The 25,323-nt window shown below is 42.9% G+C and overlaps 1 protein-coding gene across 5 annotated transcripts in view; it reads left to right on the top strand.

The window, feature by feature from the left end:
• Positions 1-476: 476 nt before the first annotated feature.
• MYEF2 (myelin expression factor 2) overlaps positions 477-25,323 on the top strand; it is a 39,903-nt gene continuing 15,056 nt past the window's right edge. The window contains exons 1-15 of one of the 5 annotated variants that reach the window (XM_072623238.1): positions 481-834; positions 6,020-6,228; positions 7,489-7,541; positions 8,868-8,875; positions 8,977-9,070; positions 14,291-14,482; positions 15,274-15,427; positions 16,011-16,060; positions 16,178-16,241; positions 16,961-17,062; positions 18,183-18,233; positions 18,528-18,596; positions 18,948-19,046; positions 19,410-19,481; positions 25,077-25,285. In XM_072623238.1, the coding sequence (XP_072479339.1) occupies positions 662-834; positions 6,020-6,228; positions 7,489-7,541; positions 8,868-8,875; positions 8,977-9,070; positions 14,291-14,482; positions 15,274-15,427; positions 16,011-16,060; positions 16,178-16,241; positions 16,961-17,062; positions 18,183-18,233; positions 18,528-18,596; positions 18,948-19,046; positions 19,410-19,481; positions 25,077-25,285 (1,599 nt within the window). In that variant the 5' untranslated portion in view covers positions 481-661. Of the gene's footprint in view, positions 835-1,499; positions 1,607-6,019; positions 6,229-7,488; positions 7,542-8,867; positions 8,876-8,976; positions 9,071-14,290; positions 14,483-15,273; positions 15,428-16,010; positions 16,061-16,177; positions 16,242-16,960; positions 17,063-18,182; positions 18,234-18,527; positions 18,597-18,692; positions 18,819-18,947; positions 19,047-19,409; positions 19,482-25,076; positions 25,286-25,323 lie in introns of those variants that run through there. The other 4 variants (XM_072623239.1, XM_072623237.1, XM_072623235.1 and 1 more) reach the window with 4 other exon arrangements.

A 25,323-nucleotide genomic window follows, 5' to 3' on the forward strand; every position in this document is an offset into this window, starting at 1 on the left:
GTTTCCACGAGCGCGCGATAAACACGCAATCCAGGCTGAAAGACACTTAGCGCGGGCAGGCTCCAGGGCGGGTTCCGAGCGTGGTGTCTGGGAGGCCATTCCCCGCGCGGATCGCCGCCCACGAAACCTTGAGGCGCGGCCCTGAGCGGCCCCGCGGCCCGGGTGAGGGGGATCGCCCATTCAGGGCCCGCGGGGCCGGGCGCCCCGTGCCAGGGGGGCCGCGGGCGAGGGCCGAGCCCGGCGTGCCCCACGAGGGGACGAGCACCTTGGTTTCTCCCCGTTCCAAGGCGCGGCTGACGGTCGGGGGGCGCGGGGCGGCCGCCGTCGGGGCGCCGTGGCGCCGCCCTGCTGGCGCGGAGGGCTGAGAGGCAGGGCCTGGGCCGCCGCGCGCCCGGCCGACCCCTAGCGACGCTGCCCTCCCCACCCCCCTTCCCCTCCCCTCCCCCCTCCCCCTTTCCTCCCCTCCCCCCTCGCACCCGTCTCGCCCCGTCCTCTCCCCCGTCCCCTCCCGGACCCGTCCCGGCCCGTTCTCGCGAGATCCGGGCGGCCGAGCGCTCGGGGCCTTTTCAAATCGGGATCCGTTACCGCTTCCCACGCCGCCGCCATTGTCGCGCTCGGAGCCCCCCTCGGCGCAGGCGGCGGAGCGGCGGCGGGCGGCGGGATGGCGGACGCGGACAAGGCCGAGGCGCCCGGGGCGGGCGGCGACGACACCCCGCGTCAGCAGCCGTCGCCCGCGGAGCCGCCGGAGGAGCCGGGGCAGGAACAGCTGCAGCCACAGCAGGAGCTGGAGAAGCAGCAGCCGCCGCACGGAGGCGACTCCAATGGCGTGAAAATGTATTGTCTCTGCCCGGGCCCAGGGGGGCGGGGAGGGAGGGGAGGGGCCGGGGCGGACCTTCCCGCGGGGGCGCCGCGGGGCACGGGCGGGCGGCCGCGCTACCCGAGCCCGAGGAGCCCGCTAGCCGCTAGGCCTCTCCGGAAGGGAGGACGAACAATGCGCGCTCCGAGCGGCCTCCGCGGGGAGGGGGCGAGGGGGCGGGGGCCGCGCTGGGCCTGGGGCGGGGGGCAGGTGGCGGCGGGCCTGGTCCCGATCTATCGTCATCATCCTCCATCCCAGGGGCCGGAGGGCCTGCTCTGCTCCTCCGCCCCCGGGCTGGGCAGGGATAGCGGCCGCGGTTTGGTGTCCGTCACCGGACACGGCGGGCAGTGGCGTCCCCGGCATCCCGCAGACCCAGGGGAGGGCGTTGTAAAAGGCTCCGAGGGCCCGGTGTGGTTCTAGGGCTGTGGAGGGACACGCGTGGGTCTGTGCACGCGCACAGGTGCATGTCTGCACAGGGCCGGGAGCGCCCCTTCTCATTCATTGCGAGTGAGGGCCCCGGGCCAGCCCCGCGGGTCCATGACTTCCCCACGCGGGAAAGTTGTTGGAACGAGGCTTCAGGGAGGGGAAGCGGAGCGGGCCGACCCAGGGGCCGGGGTGGGGGGGACGTGTCGGGCAGCCCGGGGTGTAAGGAGAAGGTAAGGCCCGTGGGGCAGACGCAAAAGCGTCGCCCTGTCAGGACGGCCCCCACGACGTATCGTGGGCGTCTCGTAGCTCCTCACAGTGGAGAAGGTGAGTGACGTGCGAACAGGAGGGAAGTTTGGTGGGGGGTCCCCCGCGCTGGGCCCCGCGGGCCTGGGGTCCCGGGGTGGGGGGGGCGGGGGCGTGGGCCAGCTCTGCAGGGGCCCTCATGGTCACCGAGTCTGTGGGAAAGCGTGCGTCCTGACGCGAGTGGCTCCCTGCCGCGGAGGAGGTGATGGAGTCCCTGAGGCGTGCCCACGCATGTGCGTGTGCACGCTGTTGGGAGGCACCTAGGCCTGGCCTTTGATGTGTGGAGACAAGCGGGCCCCACGGTGCGTGGGGGATGGCCGGTGAGGCTGCGTGTCCGAGTCCGGACTCGCGTGGGAGCGTGTCACAGGGGCTGCTTTCCTGTGTTCTATTAAAAGTTCACTTATTTGATGAGATTTATGAAATTGAAGAAGCGGGTGGAGCGCGCGGGACCCCTTGTCTGTGGGAGCGTTCCCGCGAGTGTTTGTGGTGGGCCGGGTTCCCGTGGGGGCTCGGCCAGAGGCTGCGGCGTGGCTGCGGGCTCGCGGACCCCCGTGCGGGGCTCCCTCCCAGGGCCGCGTGGCCTCGAGGGCCCGCGTTGGGTGACGCGGGGTCTGGGGGGGAGGGGGAAGGGGAGCGGGGACTCCCCGGCCCGGCTCCGGGCTCTGGTCGCGTCATCTCTCTGGGTCACAGCGGACGGACGGTCCCGTGCGGCCCGCGAGTCCCCGCGTGTCCCGGACTAGAGTTGTGTCTCGTGATGGAAGTCAAAGAGTTGGGACGTCCGTGACGTAAGCAGTGTTTTGCCACGCTTTCGCGTCGCGGGCTGTGTCTCAGCCCCACGGGCCGCGTTCGCGGTGAGGGCTTTCGCGCCCGTTTCTCCCCCGTGCAGGGTGTTTTTCCGCTTCGCGTGGGCGTGGCCATGGCGGGTGCCCCGCTCGCTAACCCCCACCGCGCGGGCGCCGTCAGCTCCTTCCCCAGCCCGCGGGTGTCCGCGTCGCTGCTGTGAAGGTGCCGCTGTAGACGCGTGGGCGCGCGTGGGGCCTTGTCACGGGCCTCTCCGAGCCGTGCCCTTGCGGCGGGCCCTGGGGCTCGGGGGTGGCGGGCGTTGTCCTCGTCCCTTGGCCCCTTGCTGTCTGCAGACGTGGCCCCGCGCGCCCCCACGCCCGGCGTGTCTCCGACGGACGGGACCTCGCCCCCTGCTCCCCACCGGACGTGAGGTCCGGGGCCGCCACCTGGGCGGACGTGGGCCGCCTGTGTCTTGGCGTCTGACCTCGGGGTCGGCGTGCTCGGCGGCCTGCTCGGTACGGGACAGAGCGCGGTGGGGGGAAGCGCGCCCTGCGTGCCTCGCCCGAGGACGGCGGCGATGGGGCAGCGAGCGTCGTCAGCTTCAGAAGGCTGGTGCCCGGCTGCCTTGGCAGCGCGGACACGCTCGATCGGGCTTCCCTGGGGAGCCGCCCGGAGGGTCTGGCGGGCTCCCTCCCCCTCCTCAGCGCCGGGGTGCTTGACGTCCCTGCCCCCCCCACGGTCCCCCGGAGGGTCAGGGTCTGGGGGGGTCCCTGGACGTGTCAGTGACGGGGTGGAGGCGTCTCAGAAGGGGCTGGTTGGATGGGGGGCGGACGGTGGTCAGTGCGGGGGGAGAGCTGGCCTTAGGGCTCCGCGGGTCACTGCCCTGCCTCCGTCCGGGCTTCTCGAGAGTCTGCCCCCACTCGGACAGGCCTGCCGGCCACTCTGTGCCCCGGAGCCAGGGTGCTGGTTCTGCTCGCTTCGCCTTGCCCATGGGCGCCCCCAAAGCTGCCCCCAGTGCCGCTGAAGGGAAGGCCCTTGTTGACAGGCTCCGGGACCGTCCCTGGGTGCCACAGACGGGCCGGGCCAGCCCACCGCTGCCAGCAGGGCACTCCCCCTAACTGTTTGTGCCATCTGGGCCAGTCGGAGAGCCGTGGGCATGCCCGGTGCCAGGTGTGCCCGCTGTGCCCAGAACGAGGCTGATGCAGGATGGGCAAGCACCGCCAGAAGCCCCTTGGACTCGTTACACGTTGGAGTTGTCATTAATTTGTGGGCACTGTTGCCAAACTCGCTGTGCCCCGACGTGGGGCTGTGCCCCGACGTGGGGCTGTGCCCCGATGTGGAGCTGTGCCCGCTCTGTGCCCCAACGTGGGGCTGTGCCCCGATGTGGAGCTGTGCCCGCTCTGTGCCCCAACGTGGGGCTGTGCCCCGTTGTGGAGCTGTGCCCGCTCTGTGCCCCGATGTGGAGCTGTGCCCGCTCTGTGCCCCGATGTGCCCCAACGTGGGGCTGTGCCCGCTCTGTGCCCCGATGTGGGGCTGTGCCCCGATGTGGAGCTGTGCCCGCTCTGTGCCCCAACGTGGGGCTGTGCCCGCTCTGTGCCCCGATGTGGAGCTGTGCCCCGATGTGCCCCGATGTGGGGCTGTGCCCGCTCTGTGCCCCTGATGTGGGGCTGTGCCCCGATGTGGAGCTGTGCCCGCTCTGTGCCCCGATGTGGAGCTGTGCCCCGATGTGGAGCTGTGCCCGCTCTGTGCCCCGACGTGGGGCTGTGCCTGTTCTGTGCCCCGATGCGGGGCTGTGCCCGCTCTGTGCCCCGATGTGGCGCTGTGCCCCGATGTGGAGCTGTGCCCCAACGTGGGGCTGTGCCCGCTCTGTGCCCCGACGTGGGGCTGTGCCTGTTCTGTGCCCCGATGCGGGGCTGTGCCCGCTCTGTGCCCCGATGTGGAGCTGTGCCCCAACGTGGGGCTGTGCCCCGCCGCTGAAGAAGCTCTGACTTGGGGCACGTTTTCCTATGACTACAGAGAGCTGTGATTTCTTGGACTGAAAACTGCCTGTTCAAATCCTTTGACCTTTCATCGATTGGGGAATGACTTAGGTTCTTATACACTTGATGCCCTTCTCTAGACATCTGAGAAATGAGCCTTTATCCCATAGACTTGTAAACATTTTCCCCTAGTTTTCTGCTTTCCTTCTAATCTTGGTTGTATTGTTTTTGTTTGTGCGAAACTTTCATTTTATATAATCGGAAGGATCTTTTCTTATATCTTGTAACGCTCTCTGCATCTTATTTGGTTCTAAATTCTTCTTTTATCCAAAGATCAGACAGGTAAACTCTTCCATGGCCTCCTCAATTGTGTAAATCATGTGCCCATTTTCACCTTACTTTGGTACATGATGTGAGATGCTGGTCTGTACCTAGTTTCTGCCATGCTGTTTTCCAGTTTTCCTCACAATTTTTGTCAAAAAAAATTAAGTTTTTGCCTCCAAAGCTTGGATCTTTGGGTTTATCAAACGCTCGATTACTACGGGCATTTACTGCTGTGTGCTGTCCATTGATCACCCTTCTTTTTCTTAGCAAGTACCAGTCTGTTTTGATAATTACCAAGTTTGGCCATTTTTCTAAAGCAGAAAATACTTCTGTTAGTGAAAGTCCGTATCTTCTTAGATTGGATTTGCTTAAAGTAGGGGGTTCATGGCTTGCTATGGTAGTCTTAGATTACCATTTATTAACTTATAAAATCATACTTTTTCACTTACATGCTTTTTAACAACTATGTTGTAGTAATAGGAAAAATAACGTAACAGTATTGTTATAAAGCCTTGCATCGTAGTTTTCAGTTAAAAACTTAAGACGTAGGAACGTTAAAAGCATCATTCGATAAAAACTGAGAACGTTAGCCTGGAAGAGGTTCCTTTTAAGAAGTGGCATATGTGAGGAGAGTTCCATGGTCCAGATTATTTCGTAGGGATGGAATAAACTACAGAAATGAGAATATTGTTTTTCATTTAATTAATAAATTTCATTTTAGAGAGTATTAATATTAATATTAGTCCTGATGCCCCAAAAAGGGATAGGGTTTTACTTACTGTCATAAGTACTTGCTAGTGGAATGACTTTCTCCTTCTTCTCTCTCTCTCTCTCCTTTACCCCTTCAATCTTATAAAAGGGTCGTTGGGATTTATTAGGTATTAGGTTAAGCAAAGAGAACTTACCTGGAAATTGGGAAACCCATATCCAGGTTGTGCCATGGCTCTGTATTGGCTTTGTGGTCCCGGACACTTTACTTGATTTCTCAAAGTCCCAGGCAATTCTCTTAAGACTAGAAGCTGAGGAGTAGTTCTGGTTTTCAGTTGTGTTGATAGATGGATTTTCCTTATTGAGAGCTCCGTACAAAACATGATGGTCATTTCAGTATTTGTAGCCTGTTGGTGTTCAGTTCCCAGCTCAGGATTTGGACACCACGTTCGAGATGGAGTTAGGTTAATGACTGTGCTTCGGGCGCATGAGCCGGGGGTCTGAATCCCCAGCTTCCTCTCTGGAGGCTGGGCTGGGGAAGTGTTGTTTGGAACCGTCAGACGTGAAATATCTGATGTAGATTGTCACTTCCAAAGCACAGCTAAATTTTCCTCTTCCTTTTTTTTTTTTTTAAATTTAGGGAGAATGATGACTCTGTGAAAGAAGAGAGATCTGACTTAAAAGAAAAATCTTCAGGAAATAAGAAGGCAAATAGATTCCATCCTTATTCAAAAGACAAGAATTCGGGCGCTGGGGAAAAGAAGGGCCCCAACCGTAACAGAGTTTTTATTAGCAACATCCCCTATGACATGAAATGGCAAGCTATAAAAGATCTCATGAGAGAAAAAGGTAACTATTTCTTAAATAACCCGCTCTTGATGAACCATTTCATAGAGGAAAGGGGTGGGGGGGAATAGTTAAGACACATTTTTTTGTTCCCTGGAGCCTCAGACTAAGTTTTGAAATTTTTTTGGTTTGATTTCTTAAGACCTGAATGATCTTTCCTTTCTTTTTCACTTGAGGCATCCGAGTTCCAAGATGGCCTATGTAAATTAAATAGCTCTATTTTGCAATGTTAGTGTTATGCTAGAGAGCCAATATACACGTATGTGTACGTAAATTACATGCATATGTGTAGGACACATGTATACATGCATACACACGCCACCATGAATTTTGTTAATCCGGGTTTCGTCTATAGTCGAGGCTTTTTCTAGACAAAAAGAAGACAAAAACAACGTGGGGCTGTTCCCTTTGTTAAGCAGTGCACTTAGCGAGCTAAAGGGTGAATAAGGCCTGACTTTTTTTTTGTATTTCCTTGGAGGAGGCTGGAATCTGGCTGTGGAATTAATTTTGTTTGCCTTGTCATGACCGCCATGATGCTCTCTCTTCTGTTCTTTATAAAAATTGCGTTACTCCTGTTGCAGTTTTGATATCAGAATAACCTAAAAACCCTAAACTTACTGTATTGGGACGGTTTGGGGGGAAAATCATCCTAATGCTTGATCTTGCAAGAGCTAGTCTTGTTTATCTTCTGATAACTTGTGCAAAGTCTGCACTTGGCTGTGAGGCTGCTCCCTTCTCACAAAGAACAACTTTTCACTGGTGTATCTGTTGTAAGGTGACAACTATTTGACTGGTTTTATTCATTGAATTCATTTAGAAAGTGTGTGGCTTGCTGTGAAATATGACTTGTAAATTGAGTTTACTGAAGGCAAACATGATTGAAGACATTCAGGTAGAAAGTCACCTTAAAACAGCAGTTGTGTGGAGGATGACCAAAGTTACTTGAAAAGTGCTAACGTTGATGTTTTTAACTTGATAGGTTAAGGGACTATCCGTATATCTGCATTTGTTCACCAACTATGTCACGCTGGCCAAAATATGATCTGTAGTATGAATGAGGTTAAACACAGTTGTTTGGCTCTCTTAGAGAATGTGGATGCTGCATATTTCTGAAAATTAGTTAAATTTATATAGGCGGTATGTTGGTCTGGTCTTGACTGTTGGTGCTTCTCTGTAGAGTTGTGCACAGGGGCACAGTAAAGCAAGATACTGGTGTTTAAATGCCTTGTTTCTTGGTATTTTCCTTTTGTATGTCTTATGTAGTTGGTGAGGTTACATACGTGGAGCTCTTTAAGGATTCGGAAGGAAAATCAAGGGTAAGTGCTGTGGGCCGTAATCTGCTAGAGGCTTAAAAGTTCCTCAGCAGTTTAATTTTTGCTTAATAATTGTACCAGTTTTTGGAAGTAAGTTTCATTTTTATCTTACTTTATTTTGAACGATTTGAGGTTTCTATACTGGGAAGTTTGACACTGTCATGAAAATCCAACTAGCGGATGGAAGGGATGAGTGTTGTAAATGCTTACCAAAATGGTGTTCACTTTCCTAATTCTCCAAGGTCATGCTTCTTAGCCCATAGATTTTAACATAGGATTTTTGTTGTGTTCTGAATGTCTTAAGGGATCTTTTTATTTTTTTAAGTCACCGCATTGATAAAATTTCCTCAGTGTAAGTAAGGCCTATGGCAGGCCTGCAGCTTAAAGGTGTTAATTCAGAATGTATGTTTGAAACGCTGGAAGAGCCTAATTTAGGAGCTTGCAGGACTACTGAAGAGGCAGTACTCTTCCCCATTGGTATTAATGAACTAGATTATTAAACTGAAGTGGAAGGAATTGGTTGGTAGCAGACTTTGATTGCCAGCAACAAAGAATGTAATGTAGTGAAGGGTACACTGAGAAGTCCCTTTTTAAATAAATGATTCTATTTAGCTATTTGTATCCCCCAGCGCCTAGCAAAGTGCCCGGCACATAGTAGGCGCTTAATCAATGCTTGTTGATTGATTGATAGTGAGCAAAAAAATCTGTTGGGTGCATGAGAAATATAACTTAGTAACAACATTCCACTGCCAACTAATTAATCATTTGTGTAATTATTTTAAAATTCTACAAGTCACTTAACATACCTGATTTTTTCATATATTTAATTTTGGTGCAGCCTTTCATCTGTGAAAGATGTATTTTTTAAGATGTGAAAATAGTTATATGGTTAATGTTTTATTTTTGGCAGAGTTAAAGAGTTTACATTTTAAAAACTGTTTCCAATACAGGATTTAGAAATGCCTTTGCCATTTTAATTATTCAAAAATAATTATATTGGGTATCTTAAATGATTCCTTCTGGCTCTTCTTATTTTTATTCGCATAGTGACTTTTTTTGTTTTACTTTTGTTTCACAGAAGATGTAATTTCAAAATAAGACCTTTTTTAACATGACAATGTTAGATGTCTGGTGATGCAGTCTTATTTTAAGAAGAGTTTGCAGAGAACTTTTTTGTGATTTGGAAATTAGAATTTATGTGTATTCAGGAGGTGGAAGTGGTTGAAATGATCGTCTTACAGTGACTTGAAATGTCAAAATCCATTATTAACTTTATTGACCAAAACCTTTTTTTCTCTTGCATATGTTGACAAATCTTCATCGATGTAGGGTTGTGGGTAAGAATTACTTTTAGTATCCTAAAGTACAATTTTGAACCTCTGGTTTAAAGAAACGTCATTACTTAAATGCTTTCAATTTTTTTTTTTCCTTCCCTAAGTGTGGTTGAGTTCAAAGATGAAGAATTTGTAAAGAAAGCATTAGAAACTATGAACAAATATGATCTTAGTGGAAGACCCTTGAATATTAAAGAGGTAAGAATTATTTTATTCTGAAAATTTAAAAACTGGAGCAGTGCTTTTTTTGTTTTTATACTTTCATTTTTGTTATGTGGATTAGCTTCATTAGGAACATTTTTTTTGGCATAGAAGCCTGCTGAATTTTTGTAGGTAGTGGTGGTTATGCTTGTCAATTCATAAATTTTCTCTTTGCCCTTCAGTAGCTAACCCCCCCCCCCCCCCCCCATATCACCATCAGCAGAAGTGGAGAAGTGTAACCATCTAAATGAGCTCGGAATTTAAAGTAGCCAGTTTCGAGCGCTCAGTCTGCTTCAACACAGAAATTTTCCATTGCATTTTAGGCTGTAGTTTTAACTTTGTAAATGTATGTATTCTATGCAATTTATAATTAAATTATGGACTTAATAAAATGAATATTTTATTGCTTACCACAGATCAGTAAGACCCCAATTTTTCAACAGCCGTAATGGGTTCTGCCCCATATTAGCCTGCTTAATGATTTCAGGACAATTTATAAATCAGTCATTTGAATTTGTCACTTGAGACACGGAGCCCCTTAATTAATGGACTTAAAATATTAAACATTACATTTTGAGGGGGAAGAAGGACAAAGGAGGAAAACTATTCAAAAGATAGATACTTATTTTAATTGAAAATTAGGTTTTCGAAATGCTAAAATGATTATGTAATGTTTAGTGGAGGAAAAGCCAACTCATTTGAGACCCTCTATTCTACGTCTCTAATAATTTCAGTATTTAGATTATAGACCAGTTTTGCTTTTTTTTCCTCCCAGAATACTATGAGAAAAATTTTAGAGTTAGGATAGAGAAAAAAAACAGATCCTGTCACCACTGGAGGTTCAATTTGATGTGAGTCTGGTTTGAGAACATATTTTCTTTAGATTAAACTACCAGTTGTAGTCTAGCGTGAGAATACAAGGGGGTTGTCCGTCTGAGTGCAGAGCCTTAACGGCCCAAAATGAAAAGTTGTGCAAGAAAAGATAGCACCATCGAAAGTGGTCCTTAGTTAATAGTTGACGCCTGTGTTCTTCTTTTTTTCCTAAGTCTTTGTATTTTAATTTTTGCAATTACATGTAAAAAGCAGTTTTAACCTTTGGTTTTGAAATTTTTTGAGTTCCAAATTCTTTTCCCCCTCTCTTCTTCCCCTCACCCTCCTTGAGAAGGTAAGCAGTTTGATAGAGATTATTACAGATGTAGTCACACAAAACGTATTTCCATATTAGCCATTTCGGGAAAGAAAACGCCACTGTATATTCTTCTAATCCTGATTCAGAAACCATAGTATTCTTTTGAAGAGTTTAATTATCTAAACCTCTTCATCTTAGGGACTTCCCTTTCTTATCCAACACTATCTTATCTAAACTTTGTTTCCTCTGATAACCATCCTACTATACAAATGCTTAATAATTGTTTGTTAAATTGAATTTTTTCTAGAGTGGGAAAGGAAAGAGATGTGGGCCAGTGTGATTCATAATAAAATGTTTTTATCACCATTGTATCTGACCATATTAATTTTTTAAAGCATTTTGTAAGAGAAATGTGAGTAACTAAGATGCCGAAGCTTCCCATATTCCTTAAATGTGTGACATTTATAATGTTTTATATATGACCAAGGCATCATGAAAGTAGACAGAATGCTAGGCTTGAAGTCAGGAAGACTTTGGTTCCGATCCAGCCTCCATTACCAGCGTGTGATCCTAAGAAGTTCCTTAGCCACTTTGAGTATCCAGTCTCAGTCGGCTCTCTTCAGACTTGTCCACTAAGTCACAACCATCGACAGAGTTTGCCAGCCTGAGGAAGTCTCAGGCCTTTTATTCAGTGCTCCATGAGGGATATCGAAGACGAGCTGTCCAGTGATATGCTCTTTTTCTTTCGCAAACATTCAGGTTGTAGCGTATTCGCACTCCCTTCTCCAGTCTGCTGTGACATTTGATTGAGACATCCTACTTGGCTGTCTTTTCAACTTGTAGCTCAGATGCTCTGTTCATATTTCATTAAGGAGCCCCAAACACTGGGATAAAGTTTATTTGACCAGTCATGCATGTTTTCACTCCTCACTTGTTTCTTCTTTTTTCTCTCTAATAGTAAAGTTTAAAAGTCTTAAATAGTAAAGCTTTCTTAATTTTAATGGATCGTTAATTGTCAACATTACTAGTGACAGTCTCCGGTTTCTAAACACTCACAGATGACTTGAACATGAGCAGGTAGTGCAGGTGGAATCCTAGAACTCACAAGGCTGGAGTTGGGAAGTCCTGCTGCTATGCATTTTCCCATAGAAATAATGTCATAAATTATCGGTTAGGTATTGTTTCAGATTGTGCTGTTAGTACTGTACTTCAGGTACAATCTGGGCTAAAAGATTATTGTTGTTGTTTTCAACAGGGCAACCTACAGTACCTGGAGTATTTTATAATATTATTTCTATGAGGAAAATGTATAACAAATTTGGCCAGTCAACTTAAAAAAACAAACTTTTATAACCAAATATATTCTTAAGTTAGAGGCAGCTTATTTAGATAAAGTAGGATGATCGTAGACTATTTTCACTGATAATTTAATGTTTTTGTTCTTATTTTGATAGATTGATATATGGGTTGGTACTGGTGAAATTTTTTAGGTCTCCCTTTTTCATGTAGGAAATGGACCTAGATTTGTTGTTTTAGTCAGCATTGTAGTGACCTTGCTTGCAGTTAAAAACCTTTTTTAAGTTAGCACATTTGTACATTTATTAAAATTCAAGTTTTATGATCTGTTCAAAAGAAAAAATGTTGACAGTGAGCACGACTGTATTGTGTGCTGGATTTTGTAACCCTAACCCATATCCTTAATCTGCCACTATTGGATCTCGGACAAGTCACTTAACCTCTCTAGGCCTCAGTTTCTTTACTCATCTATACAATGATGCAGTTGGGACTAGACCTCTCAGGTCCCTTCCACCTCCCGGGATCTTAAACCATATTCCATGAACTCCATGCCTGTCTTAGCATCAGCATCGTTAGCTATTTTTATCTGCTGAAGTCTTCAGTATCTGTTCAGAATAAGCCATCAACACATCTGAAATTTATACTGTTCAGTTGATTTTCGTCATGGTTAATAAATAGGTCGTAGGGTTGATCTCACTCCAACCCCGGTTAGCTTTTTACAGGAAAAAAACACACAGCACACTTCATTCCCCTGAGGTAGGCCTTCAGTCCTGGTCACCTTTCCAACAAGAATGCTCTCAATCATAACAGGTATGAACAAATCCAGGGGACTCTACGCACCCCTTTGCTATTCCTGATAAACGCAAACTGCTTACTCAAAACGAAACTCGAGGCATGTGGGGTGCTGAAGAAGTAGATAATGTTGATCTTTGTGTGCAGAACACACAGTTGTAGTGTCACTCCATTCTTAAATGAAGATGCATGGAAGTTCTCTACACGTTTGGATCTAGAAGCTTGCCCCGGAATTTGTGATAGATTTTTGGCTTGGCCTCTTGGAGAAAGTACTGTTTTTATGTATTGGCTCATTTTTTATTATTGTATCTGTAGTAATAATGGAGACCAAGTTTGTTCTAGAGATCCAGTTTATACAGAGTGCTTTTGTTTCTTCCCATTAATAGAATTTCTTGACTTCTACTTTTCTATTTTGAAATATGACAAATTAGATTTTTAGGTTTTGTGAAAGTTTTCCTCATTTAACTTGTAAAGCAAAAGTTGCTTGTTTTCCCACTTACTTTCCCTGCCAGTGTTCATTGTTCGGCAGTAATAACTTATGTAGCAACTTCAGCTATCTGGAACACAGTAGAAAGTCAAGAGTGAAGCAAAACCCAAAATAGGGAGCGCAGAGTCTGTGCATTTGGAGTAATGCGCTTTATTCACAGAGAAGCCCTTCTAGCCTTTTAGAGTCTCCTTACTCTTCTTTTAGGCCAAGTTCTAAAGAATTTGGTTATTCTGTTTTACCACATACACTGGATAAGATTAGAAGTAGCAAATTAGAAGAGATAGGACACTGCTAGAAGTCAGCATAGAGATGTGAAGGAAGAAGACTACTAAATAAATGATATTTCAAGTCAAGTCAAAAGGGATTTATATAGTGCCCATTTCTACACCTAAAGTTCTTCACATTCGTGAAATTTCAGGCCCACTTCACACGTCCAACCCAACAAACAAAAATAAAACAGGCACTAGAACTTTAAAAAGCATGACTCTAGGACCATTGAGCACAGGGGCAGATAGCTCTTGACGTGCCCCATGTTCCATGAAGGCATCCGCTTTGGCGGCCTGAACTGTGATTTCTGCCTTGCCTCCTCTGCCTTCTTAGGCTCCCCAGCAAACTCCAGGCCTCCTCTCCCTTTCCAATTAGGCTTCTGATAGTTTTTGCAATGAAATGTATTCGGTGGATGATGAAGCGCATTTATTCAGCGTAGCCCTTGTTATATTGCAGATGCTATTGTGTGTTCTGTAAAGTAGGGGAAGAGGTTTTTCACATTTTGAGCTTGTGTCACTTCTGTTGGACTTTAAAATGTTTCTCAGTTAATGGAAATCTTGTATTATTGCCTTTGTGAGGGCATTAATCTCTAATCCAGTTTGTAACTATAAACTTTTTTTTCCACTTTTGGTCTCAAGATCCTGATCACTTCAGTAGAGTGAAAGGATTTAAGGAATAGGTAAATATTCCCATTCAGGAGAGAAACACTTCATAGAGAAGGGATTTTAAAAATTACTTTTCCTTCAAAGCCCTGGGTCATATAACTTCCAAGGCTTTAAAGCCTTGCATTTGCTAATCAGTCCGAGTATTGTATTTCATTGGGGGCATCAGTAGTGACAATTCACTACAGCTGCATTGTGGAAAGAAAGAAGCCACAGGTAAGTACTTTTCTTCTTCTTAGGGTGTACGTTTAGGTGTATATGTTATGGTATGTAGCATGAGGTAAACATAAATTAATTTCAAGTTCTTTAAGTGACTTTAGTGATTGGAAAAAGGTGCTAAACTGACATCCCTGGAGATTGAAATCTTTTCTCTACCCACAGACTTTGTACAGGGTTCCTTTCTATGTATAAGAATAATTGAGTCTCTGCCTGTAAGTCCTTGACACTTCAGCTGGGTCTGCAAGGCAAGATGGTCATTCATATTGAGCCAGATGTGTTAGTTTCTGTAGAATTTCAAGTTGTTTTAAATGATTGTAGACATACTGATTCATCTAGTGGTATTTAATATTCAATGTGTGTTATAGGATCCTGATGGAGAAAATGCTCGTAGGGCATTGCAACGTACAGGAGGATCATTCCCAGGAGGACATGTCCCTGATGTGGGTTCGGGGTTGATGAATTTACCACCTTCCATTCTCAATAATCCAAATATTCCTCCTGAGGTTATCAGTAATTTGCAGGCTGGTAGACTTGGTTCTACAATTTTTGTTGCTAATGTAAGTTTAAGCTTTAGTCTCCATTTTTTGTTGTTAGATGTATAGCTTTAATTTCTCATGAGTTCATTGTCATTGGCCACATTTTTGCTTGTGGGTTTTGCAAGAACATTTTGCTTATTTTTAATAAAAATAAGTGAAATAGTAACTCTTTAAATTCCTAAATAAAAGTAATTTGTGCAAATTGGGAGTATAAATGTAATTATTTTAGTTTAGGTTCCCTCCTCCCCTAGAAGAACTGTGGGATTAAACATTTGTACAGTTCTTAACATTCATTTCTTCTGCATGTGCTCTTATTTTTATGTTGGCAAATGGGTTTCTTCCCAGTAGTTTTGCATATCTGATCCATGAATTATATGTAGTCATGAATTGTCATGTGTTGTGGTTGGTTTGTTTGGAGAATACCTGTCCAGATGTTGTACTCTTTAAGAAAGTGAATCAAATTCACAACACTGTTCAATATTAATTTCTTTTAGTAGAATTGGAAGTACAAATGTCAAACATGCAATTTTCTGGTCAGGGCTAAGATGTTTCTCAGAGCTAATTGAGCAGGTGAGACTTTGGGGAACTAAACTTTTTTAAGGAGAAGGGGATATGTAGATGTATTAAGTGAGTTTAAAATACTTAAGCAGATTTACAGTTTATTATTTGAGAATTATTGACATGTTGTATGATGGTAGTAAGAATTTCGTTCTTTGGTATCTATAATTTTGGAGTTCAGAAAAGATTTTGTTGTCTGTAATTGGGGAGACAGGTGTATTAGTAACATAATTTTGATGTAATTTTATGTTAAGCTTGACTTCAAAGTTGGTTGGAAGAAGCTAAAGGAGGTGTTCAGCATAGCTGGAACAGTAAAACGGGCAGATATTAAAGAAGACAAAGATGGCAAGAGCAGAGGAATGGGCACAGTCACTTTTGATCAAGCAATTGAAGCAGTTCAAGCAATTTGTATCCTAATTCACATTTTAGTATTTTATCTTATGTGGTTGAAGGAGTCTGATACCATTTTTTTCCCTTTGTTTTTTATTGTTAAAGTTCAGGCCAGTTTTATTTGGTATAATTTGTTACCTTGTGCCTTTTTTGCACTCTATGTTAGACTTTAGTCTCCAGGACATGCAGACCTTTATTACATCCAAGTACTAAAGTCACTCCTGAAACTTGAAATAGTGTTACAGTTCTGTCCTGGTAAATACTTGGGGTTTTCTAGCCATATTCATGAAGGTAGATGTTTAATGTAATCCATTGTACACTAATAATATATATCAAAATGAAATATTTTGTTTTCTTTTTTCAATAATTTGAATTAAATAAGTTATATGCACCTTATAAAAATAAATTTCTTATTTGCCAAGAGAGAAACTAAAACCTTGTGTAACTAAAAAAGGCTATTAATTATAGTACTTAGTTACTTAGGAAATAATTGTTTGAAATATTTGTAATTGTTTAAGTATAAAATGGGATTTATTTGTTCAGTTAATTTCTCAAATATTCATATGCAGTAATTTGTAGCTTTCCTTGACTGACTCTTCAGCTATGTTCAATGGACAGTTTTTATTTGATAGACCTATGCATGTGAAAATGGTGAGTCCCTGCCCAACCCACCAAAAATACCTCCCTTTGGCCTTATGTGTATTATAACATTTTTGTAGTTAAACTATTTCACAGTTTAACCGCATAATACATTTGTTTTCTTATTAGGATGACAAATCAGTCCCTCATGAGGACTATCGCTCTCATGATAGTAAGACACCTCAGTTGCCACGTAAGTGAAGCTATAATTAAAAAATGAAATGTTTTGAGACTAAATAACTATTTTTGGTGGACTGGGGAATAAATTCATTCTTTGTTTGTTACATGAGTTAACGTCTCAAAAATGCTTATGGTTTTTTTTAAGTCATTAATTGATAATTTAAAAATACAGAGAGTTCTTTGCTATATTTAGTTAAGTGGAAGTAACATTATTTCTACGAAGTTTTCATCTATAGGTGATGGATATGGGTTTGTTGCTGTTGGCCCTTGAAATGTTTTTATGACTAGATTATTAGAAAGGCAGTTAGTAATTAATGGAAATTGTGAAAACATTGTCCTGTTTTTATGCATACAACATATAATCTACTATTACAAATAAGTTTTAGTTGTTTTCAGGTCCTATTTTGGAAAAAAAATAGGTAAACATTATATATAGCCAATAGGAACCAAGCAAGATACGAGAAAATAAGGAGCTTAAACCAAGAAAACCTTGGTGATGGAGTGGGTCCTTTAACAAAATTTAATAAAAATGTGTTGGTTTTGGTTGGTTTTGTTCATATATATATATATATATTTTTGCTATGGTGATATACCAGAGTATTGTATTCCTAAATTTCTTTGTCAGTTTTTCTGGTCTGTAATTTTGTAAAGGCTTAAAATGTTATAAAAACTTTGATTTTAAGACTGGATCCTTAATACCACCAAGTTTTGTGTATTGCTCTTTGTTTTTAGGTGGTCTTGGAGGTATTGGAATGGGGCTTGGACCAGGTGGGCAGCCCATTAGTGCGAACCAGTTGAACATGGGAGGTGGAATGGGAAATCTAGGACCAGGAAGTAAGTGTTTTTGTGTTTTGTTTTTTTTCTGAAAATTGCCCTGCTTGGTCAATAACAAAAGTTTATATTTATATCTTTCTCTGCAGTGTATTAGGAGCCTCCTTTAGAGCTTTGTGGATGTGGTGGCATCACTTGAATTGAAAGTGAAAACTCATGAGACCATCAAAGGGGAAATGAGAGTGGGAGAAAGCACGTTTTCTTTCACAGACAGCTGTGCTGTGACTATCATTTAACATACTAAGGGAAAAGGGAATGCGTAGCACATTACCTTGCACAGAGTAGGGCTAAAGATTTGTTGGTGGAATGAAATGGAGGTGTATCATTACTTATTTATTAATAAGGTAGTATAAATTTGCATGTCAGGTTAAGGATAAATATAGGTAGGTGTGTCTATTCAGATGAAACAATATAATTTAGCTGAGATGATTTTTACATTTGCTTTACTTAACCAACTAAAATTGCATAGCGCTTGAGGTCAGTGATAGTAGTAGCTTTCTCAGTCCAGGCAGAAATGTTCTCCATAGTGCCTTTGCTGCGTGGCTTTCTTAGCTTCCTTGTTAAGGCAAACCATCCCCAGCCTACGCTAGATTATACGGGTAGGGCAGTTATAGAAATGGCCAGATTACCTGTACGTATCCTTTAGTGACTTTGTAGTGTTTGTGCTGTAAAATAGAGGTTCTTGTGCATCTGGAGACCTGAGGTAGAAGGCTTTATTGAACAGTTACAGCCAACTAAAGAGAGTATACTATTACATAGATGATTGACTTTCTCATACCTTTTACCTTTTCTTCTCTGAAATGTTTGTTGAATTTAAATTGAATTCCTGTACTCATTAAAAAGACATTGTGGGGTGGGAATTGGATCTGAGAAGCGGGGGGAAAATGGAAGCAACGCTTTCCTTTTTTTGTCCTCCGGTAATTTCTCAGGCCTAATCCTTGAACCTTCACAACTGGATGACTGGCATGGGGGTCAGGCACGTGACCCCCACCCCAAATTATTATCTCTTATCTCTTAAAGCATTTGTTTATGCTTTGTTGCATCATTTTGTGGCCATAGACATGAAACATTACATTCTTTCTCCACATTTTTCTAAAAGTAAATATTTTGTATTTCATTTGAGGTATGGGAATGGATGGTCCTGGTTTTGGAGGAATGAATAGAATGGGAGGAGGTATGTACAAGACTTTACATTTTGTGTGTTCGATCATCACCATTTACTGAAAAACTGTCAGACGTGAAACATAGATTCCTCCTTCCCTTAATGCCACCCCGTTTCCCAGGGAGCTTTTTGTAGGAATTGATTCTAACAAAGGTTTTTAGTAGTGTTAGGAAGTAGCCACATAAAGTTGGTGCAGTAGTCTGATGGGTAGAGGAAAAACCAACAGGTGACACTTACTGCAACAGAAGTTTACCTTTACATTATGTAATTAACAATAGCATCTTCAAATTTATCCTTATTATGTAGGAGTTGGGTTTGGTGGCATGGAAACAATGAATAGCATGGGAGGATTTGGAGGAATTAGCCGAATGGGAGGTAGGTAAATTCTTGATTTGGAGGGGGGAGGGGAATCGGGAGTGTGTTCTGTGTCTAGCTCTTCCCTACTATTAAATTGTTCCCTCCTTCACTTAGGAATGGGTGCTATAGAGGACTTCAGAGGGAGCATGGGCAGTGGAATGAGTGGAGGGATAGGGACTGGCATGGCAGGAGTGGGAACTGGTATGGGCGGCCTGGGAAGCAGCATGGGAGGTAAGTTAGGTAAATAACGTTTTCATATTCACAAGTTTTACTGTCATCTTACTTTTATTTTAGGCATGTTCTTAAAGAAGTGTTGAAATGCTTGAAAATATTTATATTGTTCCTGCTATTATTTCACGTTCTTTACAGAATTGTATCGTGGTGGAATGGCCACTAGCATGGAAAGAGACTTTGGGCGTGGTGACATTGGAATGAATCGAGGCTTCGGGGATTCTTTTGGTAGAATTGGTAGGACAGTGTTGTCATGTTGTGCTTCTTTCTCTTTTTGTGGGTCATGTCAAAATACTTTTATTTTTCCATCTTAAAAATAAGGAATATTATATATAATGTTTCATCCAATTTTGTTTCTTAAAGAAGGGAGTACTTTTGATGATAAACTGACAAGACTGAGGTGCTTTGTTGTAGTTTGCCCTTTAAAACAGAAGGCCTACACATAAAGTGCTTGAGAGTGAACACTCTTAGAAAGTCCTCAATGAACTCTGTTATCTTACATTAGTTTCTTATAAGTGAAATATTAAAATGTCAAATTAATTACTTATACTCTATTGAAAGTAACTGTAGTTAACTAGCATATTATCTGTCTTTGTTAAGGTGGTGCAATGATTGGAGGTTTTGCAGGAGGAATGGGAGCTTCTAACATGGGTCCAGTAGGATCTGGCATGAGTAGGTTTTCAAGTTTTTCCTAAAATTAATTTTAAAATGTTTGCTATATGCAAAAAACTGCTAGGAATTTGTAATGACAGTGTAAAATCTCATCATACTTATTCTAGAATTACACTTTTGTCTGGTGAGAGGTTATATAGGAAAACCTTGGTAGTTTGATTGAAGGCCCTGTTTCTTGACTATTGATTTTTAGTTCTTGACTGTTCCTGTGCAGATACCTAAATATGTGTGAACTCAAACCCCACTGTAGGTTTCTCTTCTCTAGCAAGATTTCCCTGAACATGTGTGTGGAGCAGCATTACTTTTGCCCTAGCGCCAGTTTTACTCCCTTGCTAATTGTTTTTTAATTTATTTAAGAGTTAGGGGGAGTTATCCAGTGAATTGCTTTACATTTCTCATTTGAGGGGTTCCTAAGACTGTATAAGAAATATTGGGAGGTGGGCTCCTTCCATGTCACCTAAAGTCTGTCAGAGTAGCTTTGTAACTTCACTGAGAAACACATGTTGAGTTTCTTCCAGTTTTAGTTCTCTTATTTGTTGCCTTATTTTACCCTTGACCTCAGGAACTATTTATACCCAATTTATTGACCCCACTTCCTTACTAAACCATTGTTTTCCATGTGAGCTTTTCCTGCCACACTGACTTCTGATTGGTAGATGCACTTTGAACATCAAAAATCCAGCTCCTGAAAACTTATTGACAATTCTTCTACTAAACCATTCTCTTCTCTGGCTTCCATTTTGTCATAGACTGATCAGTCATGTTCTCTGTTAACTCTTCTCATCCCTAACATAGAATCAATGAATTACAGAAGTTGGTAGCAACCTTTCAGTAATGTCTTGTCTTGGTGCATTTCACTGGCTGTTCCCCGTGCCTGGAATGCTCTCCCTCCTCAGCTCCATCTCATGGCTTCCCTGGCTCCCTTTAACTCCTACCTAAAATTCTACATTCTGCATGAAGGCTTTTTTTCTCCCCTATAATGCTAAGCACCTTTCCTCTGTGGCTTATTTCCTATTTCTGCGTATAGCTTGCTTGTACGTATTTGTTTGCTTGTAGTCTCTCCCATCAGACGGTGAGCTCCTTGAGAGCATAGACTGTATTTAGCCCTTCTTTGTGTCCTGAGCTTTTAGCACAGTGCTTGGCATGTAGACAGATGCTTAAGAACTTATTGACTGATTGACTGGTCATTTAATTCAGTTAATACTTAAGTAGGAATACTTGGCAAGTAGCCATTCAGCTTCTTCTTAGAGACCTTCAGTGAAAGGAAATCCACTAGGTCCTCAGACACGCTATTCCTTTTTGAAAGCTCTGATTATTAGCTTTGCATTAAAGCACATCTGGATCTGCCTCTTTCTAAGTTCTACCCAATGCTTCCACACAGAATAACTCTTAGAGATGGCTGTCATATCCTCCCTTATTCTCTTCAGAATAGACATGCTCTGTTCCTTCAGATGGTTGTTATATGGAATGATTTTGAGTTCCTTTCAAGATCCTGGTTGTTCTCCTTGGAATATACTGCAGACTTTCAATCTCTTTCCCAAAATTATATGCCCAGAAATGAGCATATGTTACTCCAGATGTAGTATAAATAGGGCTTATTAAAGCAGGACAGTCATCTACTTTGTTCTCAATCACAACTTAGAGGACAATAATATTGAGCATTTGTGTAATGCTTTCATTATTGTTGTTTATTCATTTTTCAGTCCTGTCCAACTCTTAGTGACCTCTTTTGGGATTTTCTTGGCAAAGACACTGGAGTGGTTTGCCATTTCCTTCTCCAGCTCATTTTACAAATGAGGAAACTGATACAAACAGGGTTATGTGAGTAGCCTAGGGTCACAAAGATAGTTAAGTATCTCAGCTTGGATTTGTACTCAGGTCTTCCTGACTCCAGACAGCGTTCTGTTTACTGTGCCATATCTGGAGTTGGAAGGGATCTCAAAGGCCATCAAGTCCAACCCTTTCATTTTATCTTTGAGGCAGTGGAAGCCCAAGGATATAAAACTTCCTGCCCAAGGTCATGTAGGTAGTAAATAGCAGAAACCAGATTTGAACTCAGGTCCTCTGACTTCAGAACTGGTGCCTTTTCTACTGCACTAATGTTATGTAGCCTAAGATCACATTAACTTTTTTGGCTGCTGCATCACATTGCTGACCCATAATGGACTCATTGTTCATGGATATCCCCAGGTCTTTTTTGATATGCACTGTTGTTTAGCTGTGTTGTCCCCATCCTTTAGTGGTGAAGTAGATTTTTAAAAAAAAAAATCCAAGTGCAGGACTTTATTAGATTGCATCTTACTATATTTAGCTGATTATCCTCCAGGGGTGGGGAGCCTGCAGCCTTGAAGCCATGTGTGGCCCTTTAGGTCCTCAAGTGCAGCCCTTTGATTGAATCCACATTTCACAGAACAAATCCCCTTAATAAAAGGATTTGTTCTGTAAAACTTGAACTCAATCAAAAGGCAGTGCCCAAGGACCTAGAAGGTCACATGTGATCTCAAGGTTGTCCAAATCTTTGGGAGTCCTGTTTAACTATCTATTGCGTAAACTGTGCCCTATAGCTTTCTTCATCTGTCAGTTGGATAAATATTTTAATTGTATCTTCATTTAAATTGTTGATAAAAATAGATCCAAGGATAGATGTCTGAAACACTCTGTCAAAGACCTAGCTTGACACTGATCCATTAATTACCACTCTTTTGGTTCTTGTTATTCAACTAATTCCAGATCCAGCTATTGTCCCACCTACGTCTCTCTACTTTGTCCACAAGGATATAATGAGAAACTTTGTAAGATATCTTGCTAAAATCCAGGTATACTAGTTGTGCAGTTTCCTTAACCCACCAAAGTAATAACTCTGCCACAGGAAATGAGGTTAGTCCGGCATGGCTGATTATTTTTTAATATGTTTAATTTTTTTCAATTAATAAAAATCTATTTTCTCTCTCTACTACTCAGCATATTGCTATAGGACCTTAGCCTGAAAGAGCCAGGGTCTCCCATTGCATCCTGGGCTGTCTCCAGTCATCCTGATGAATATCAGGTCACTGGACCCCAATGGCTCAGGAGAAGAAAGTGAGGCTGGTGACCTTGTACAGCCCTCCCTCACTCAGATCAAAGTCACCTGCAAGTCATGTCATCCTCTTGATGCCCTGGTCCTCTCCAAGAATGAAGGACAAACACAGCGACACAACACCTTCTCAGCCACAACAGCAGCAAAGATCACAACCCTTATACATGTGCATAGTAAAGCAGAACAGATTCTTAAATTCATTGTGACTTATTCTTGATACTGGGCTGGCTTTTAGTGACTGATAATCTCTTCAAAGTCCCCCAAAGCATCCTTTTAATAATATGTTCTAGGCTTTTACCAAGAATTAAAGTTAAACTCATGAAGCCTGTTGTTTGAAGAATGTACTTTATTTTAAAAATTGTGAGAGCGTTTGGTTATCTCTAGGCCTCTACCATCTCTTCTATTCTCCCCATTTTTCATAAATCACAAATAGCAGCTTAGCCATTACATTCACAAGTTCTTAGGATATCAGAAAGTCTGAGTTTGGTTACTTCAGTTATTTGAATATCTAGGTCATCTCTTTTTTTTCACTTACCTTAGCTTTCCCAGTCAAAAGATCCTTCTTCTTGGTGAAAAAAAAAAAAAGCAAAAACGGAGGTAAAATAGTTTTCACCGTTAACATGATTTCCATTATCATGATGTGTTTTACCATTAACCAAGGTCCTATGCTTTTTATACTTCCTTATGCCCCCGAACAAAGCGTTTCAAAAAGATTTTTATTGTTCTTCAGCATTAATTGTACACATTGACTCATTTTAGGCTTTTTAGCATCCCTAACATCCACCTTAGGATTCACCCTTTCTTCTGACTTATGTGCATATCTTTTAATATAAATTGATCTAGTTCCCTTGTGTGTCTCTTTAGATAATTTCTCCCAATCTTTCTCACTGGAATTATTTGTGTCTGTTTTAAGGATTTAATTCCTCTTGAGATGAATTCCCCTTAGGCCATCAGTTCCTGCCTGTTCATTTTCTGATCTCTTCAAAATTTACTCTCCTGAAGTTTAGAATATTGTATTATACCTGGCATTCTTTCCCTTATCCTACCCCTTTCCTTTTTTTTTTTTCAATTATAAGCTACTAGTAGTCTGTATATCCCCAAAGGCTTGTTATTTCTTGTTTGACAACCAGTCTGATCTTTTTTCATAACCAGGTCTTTCCAAAAAGTAGGTTGGAATTTCTCAGCTGCTCTGGTTTTACTATAGAGAGAGCAATGACCAGCAGACTTCATATGGCTGAAGGGACCCATCACTCTTCTGTTCTTTCCCTAAGCTATTTTCTTTCTGCTTCAGGAGCCCATCATCAGTTCTTCTGTTTGGGGTGGTCTTGGAGTGTGCTACCACCACAGTAATGCTGCTGTTTCTCTATCTGTGATTGCAATCTGAATCTTCACCTGGCAATTTTTCTATAGTTGGTAGGTTTCATACCCTAGAGGACATGTCCTTGATGTGCAGCGCTATTCTATTACCCCTTTTATCTGATTTCTTCTCCTTAAATAAGGTATATGTTTCCATTACTGTACTTTGGTCATAGATTATATCCCACAAAGTCTCATCAGTTTTTTGCCTTTCTGTTTTTGTTTCTGTCATTCTTTCTGGCTCTGTTCCACATTTCTGGTTGCCAAGTCATTTTAGAATGTTTTTTGGAATCATGTGATCCTAGCATTTTAGTGTGATTATTTGGTGTAAGTAGAAGTCAAGGAGTAGGGAGAGTTAGAGGGCCAAGGGGTAAACTGAGGGAATTGTTGAGACTGGAGGAATACAGTAAAATAAGTGGATAGCAAAGGATATTAGAGTACCAGGAGTAAGATTAAATGCAAAAATATGAACCAGTTGCTTAAGTTCCCAAGCTTTATAGTATTATCTCTTAACCTCACCATATCTCCTGATTAATATTGAACTTAATGATCTTGCTGTTAGAAGATGGTATCTATCTTATATCTGTTGATTCTTACCCTCTGAGAAAAACTGGGAATAATTTTAGCAAACAAGTAGAAACGTGTAAGGAAAATTGGGGAAGCAGTGTAATAACGGAGGATTTGTTTAGAGTGGCAAATTAAGAGTTTGTAGGAATTGCTATCTGAATTTACTTCCCATAGTTCTGTGTTTAGGAATGATCAAGTAAAATAAAGAATGAAAGTAAAAGGCAAAAACCAATCATGAAAAACCCAAACTATGCAATGTTGTGTGCAGGTTTTGTTGGATATGTTTGATCATGGTAGAAGCACATAGATGTACACATGTAATGTGCTCCGTGTATGTATAGTAGATAGTATATTATACATACTCAGTTAACCAACAATAATTTAAATTAGATTTTATAGCAGTTTTAAAGAAAACATTTGTATGTTTAATGCTAAAAGACTTTACCTTTTTACTGATATGATTATATTAAAAGGAGTAATTTTTCCTCTCCTTTTTCCCCCATTAATGACTTTACTACCTCACCTTTTTGTTTATCTAAAAAAAATCATAAAACTATAAACTCCCAAATCTTCTTTTCCCTCTCTCACAACCCCAGGTGGTGGAATGGGTGGTATGAACAGCATGACTGGAGGAATGGGAATGGGACTTGACCGGATGAGCTCCAGCTTTGATAGAATGGGACCTGGCATGGGAGCTGTGCTGGAAAGAAGCATCGACATGGATCGAGGATTTGTGTCTGGCCCGATGGGAAGTGCAATGAGAGACAGAATAGGCTCCAAAGGAAACCAGATATTTGTCAGAAATGTAAGCAAATAAATGTAAAGGACACTTTTTTTCTTTAA

The sequence above is a fragment of the Notamacropus eugenii genome, chromosome 7 (genome assembly GCF_028372415.1).
Source record: "Notamacropus eugenii isolate mMacEug1 chromosome 7, mMacEug1.pri_v2, whole genome shotgun sequence".
Taxonomy (NCBI): Eukaryota; Metazoa; Chordata; class Mammalia; order Diprotodontia; family Macropodidae; genus Notamacropus; species Notamacropus eugenii.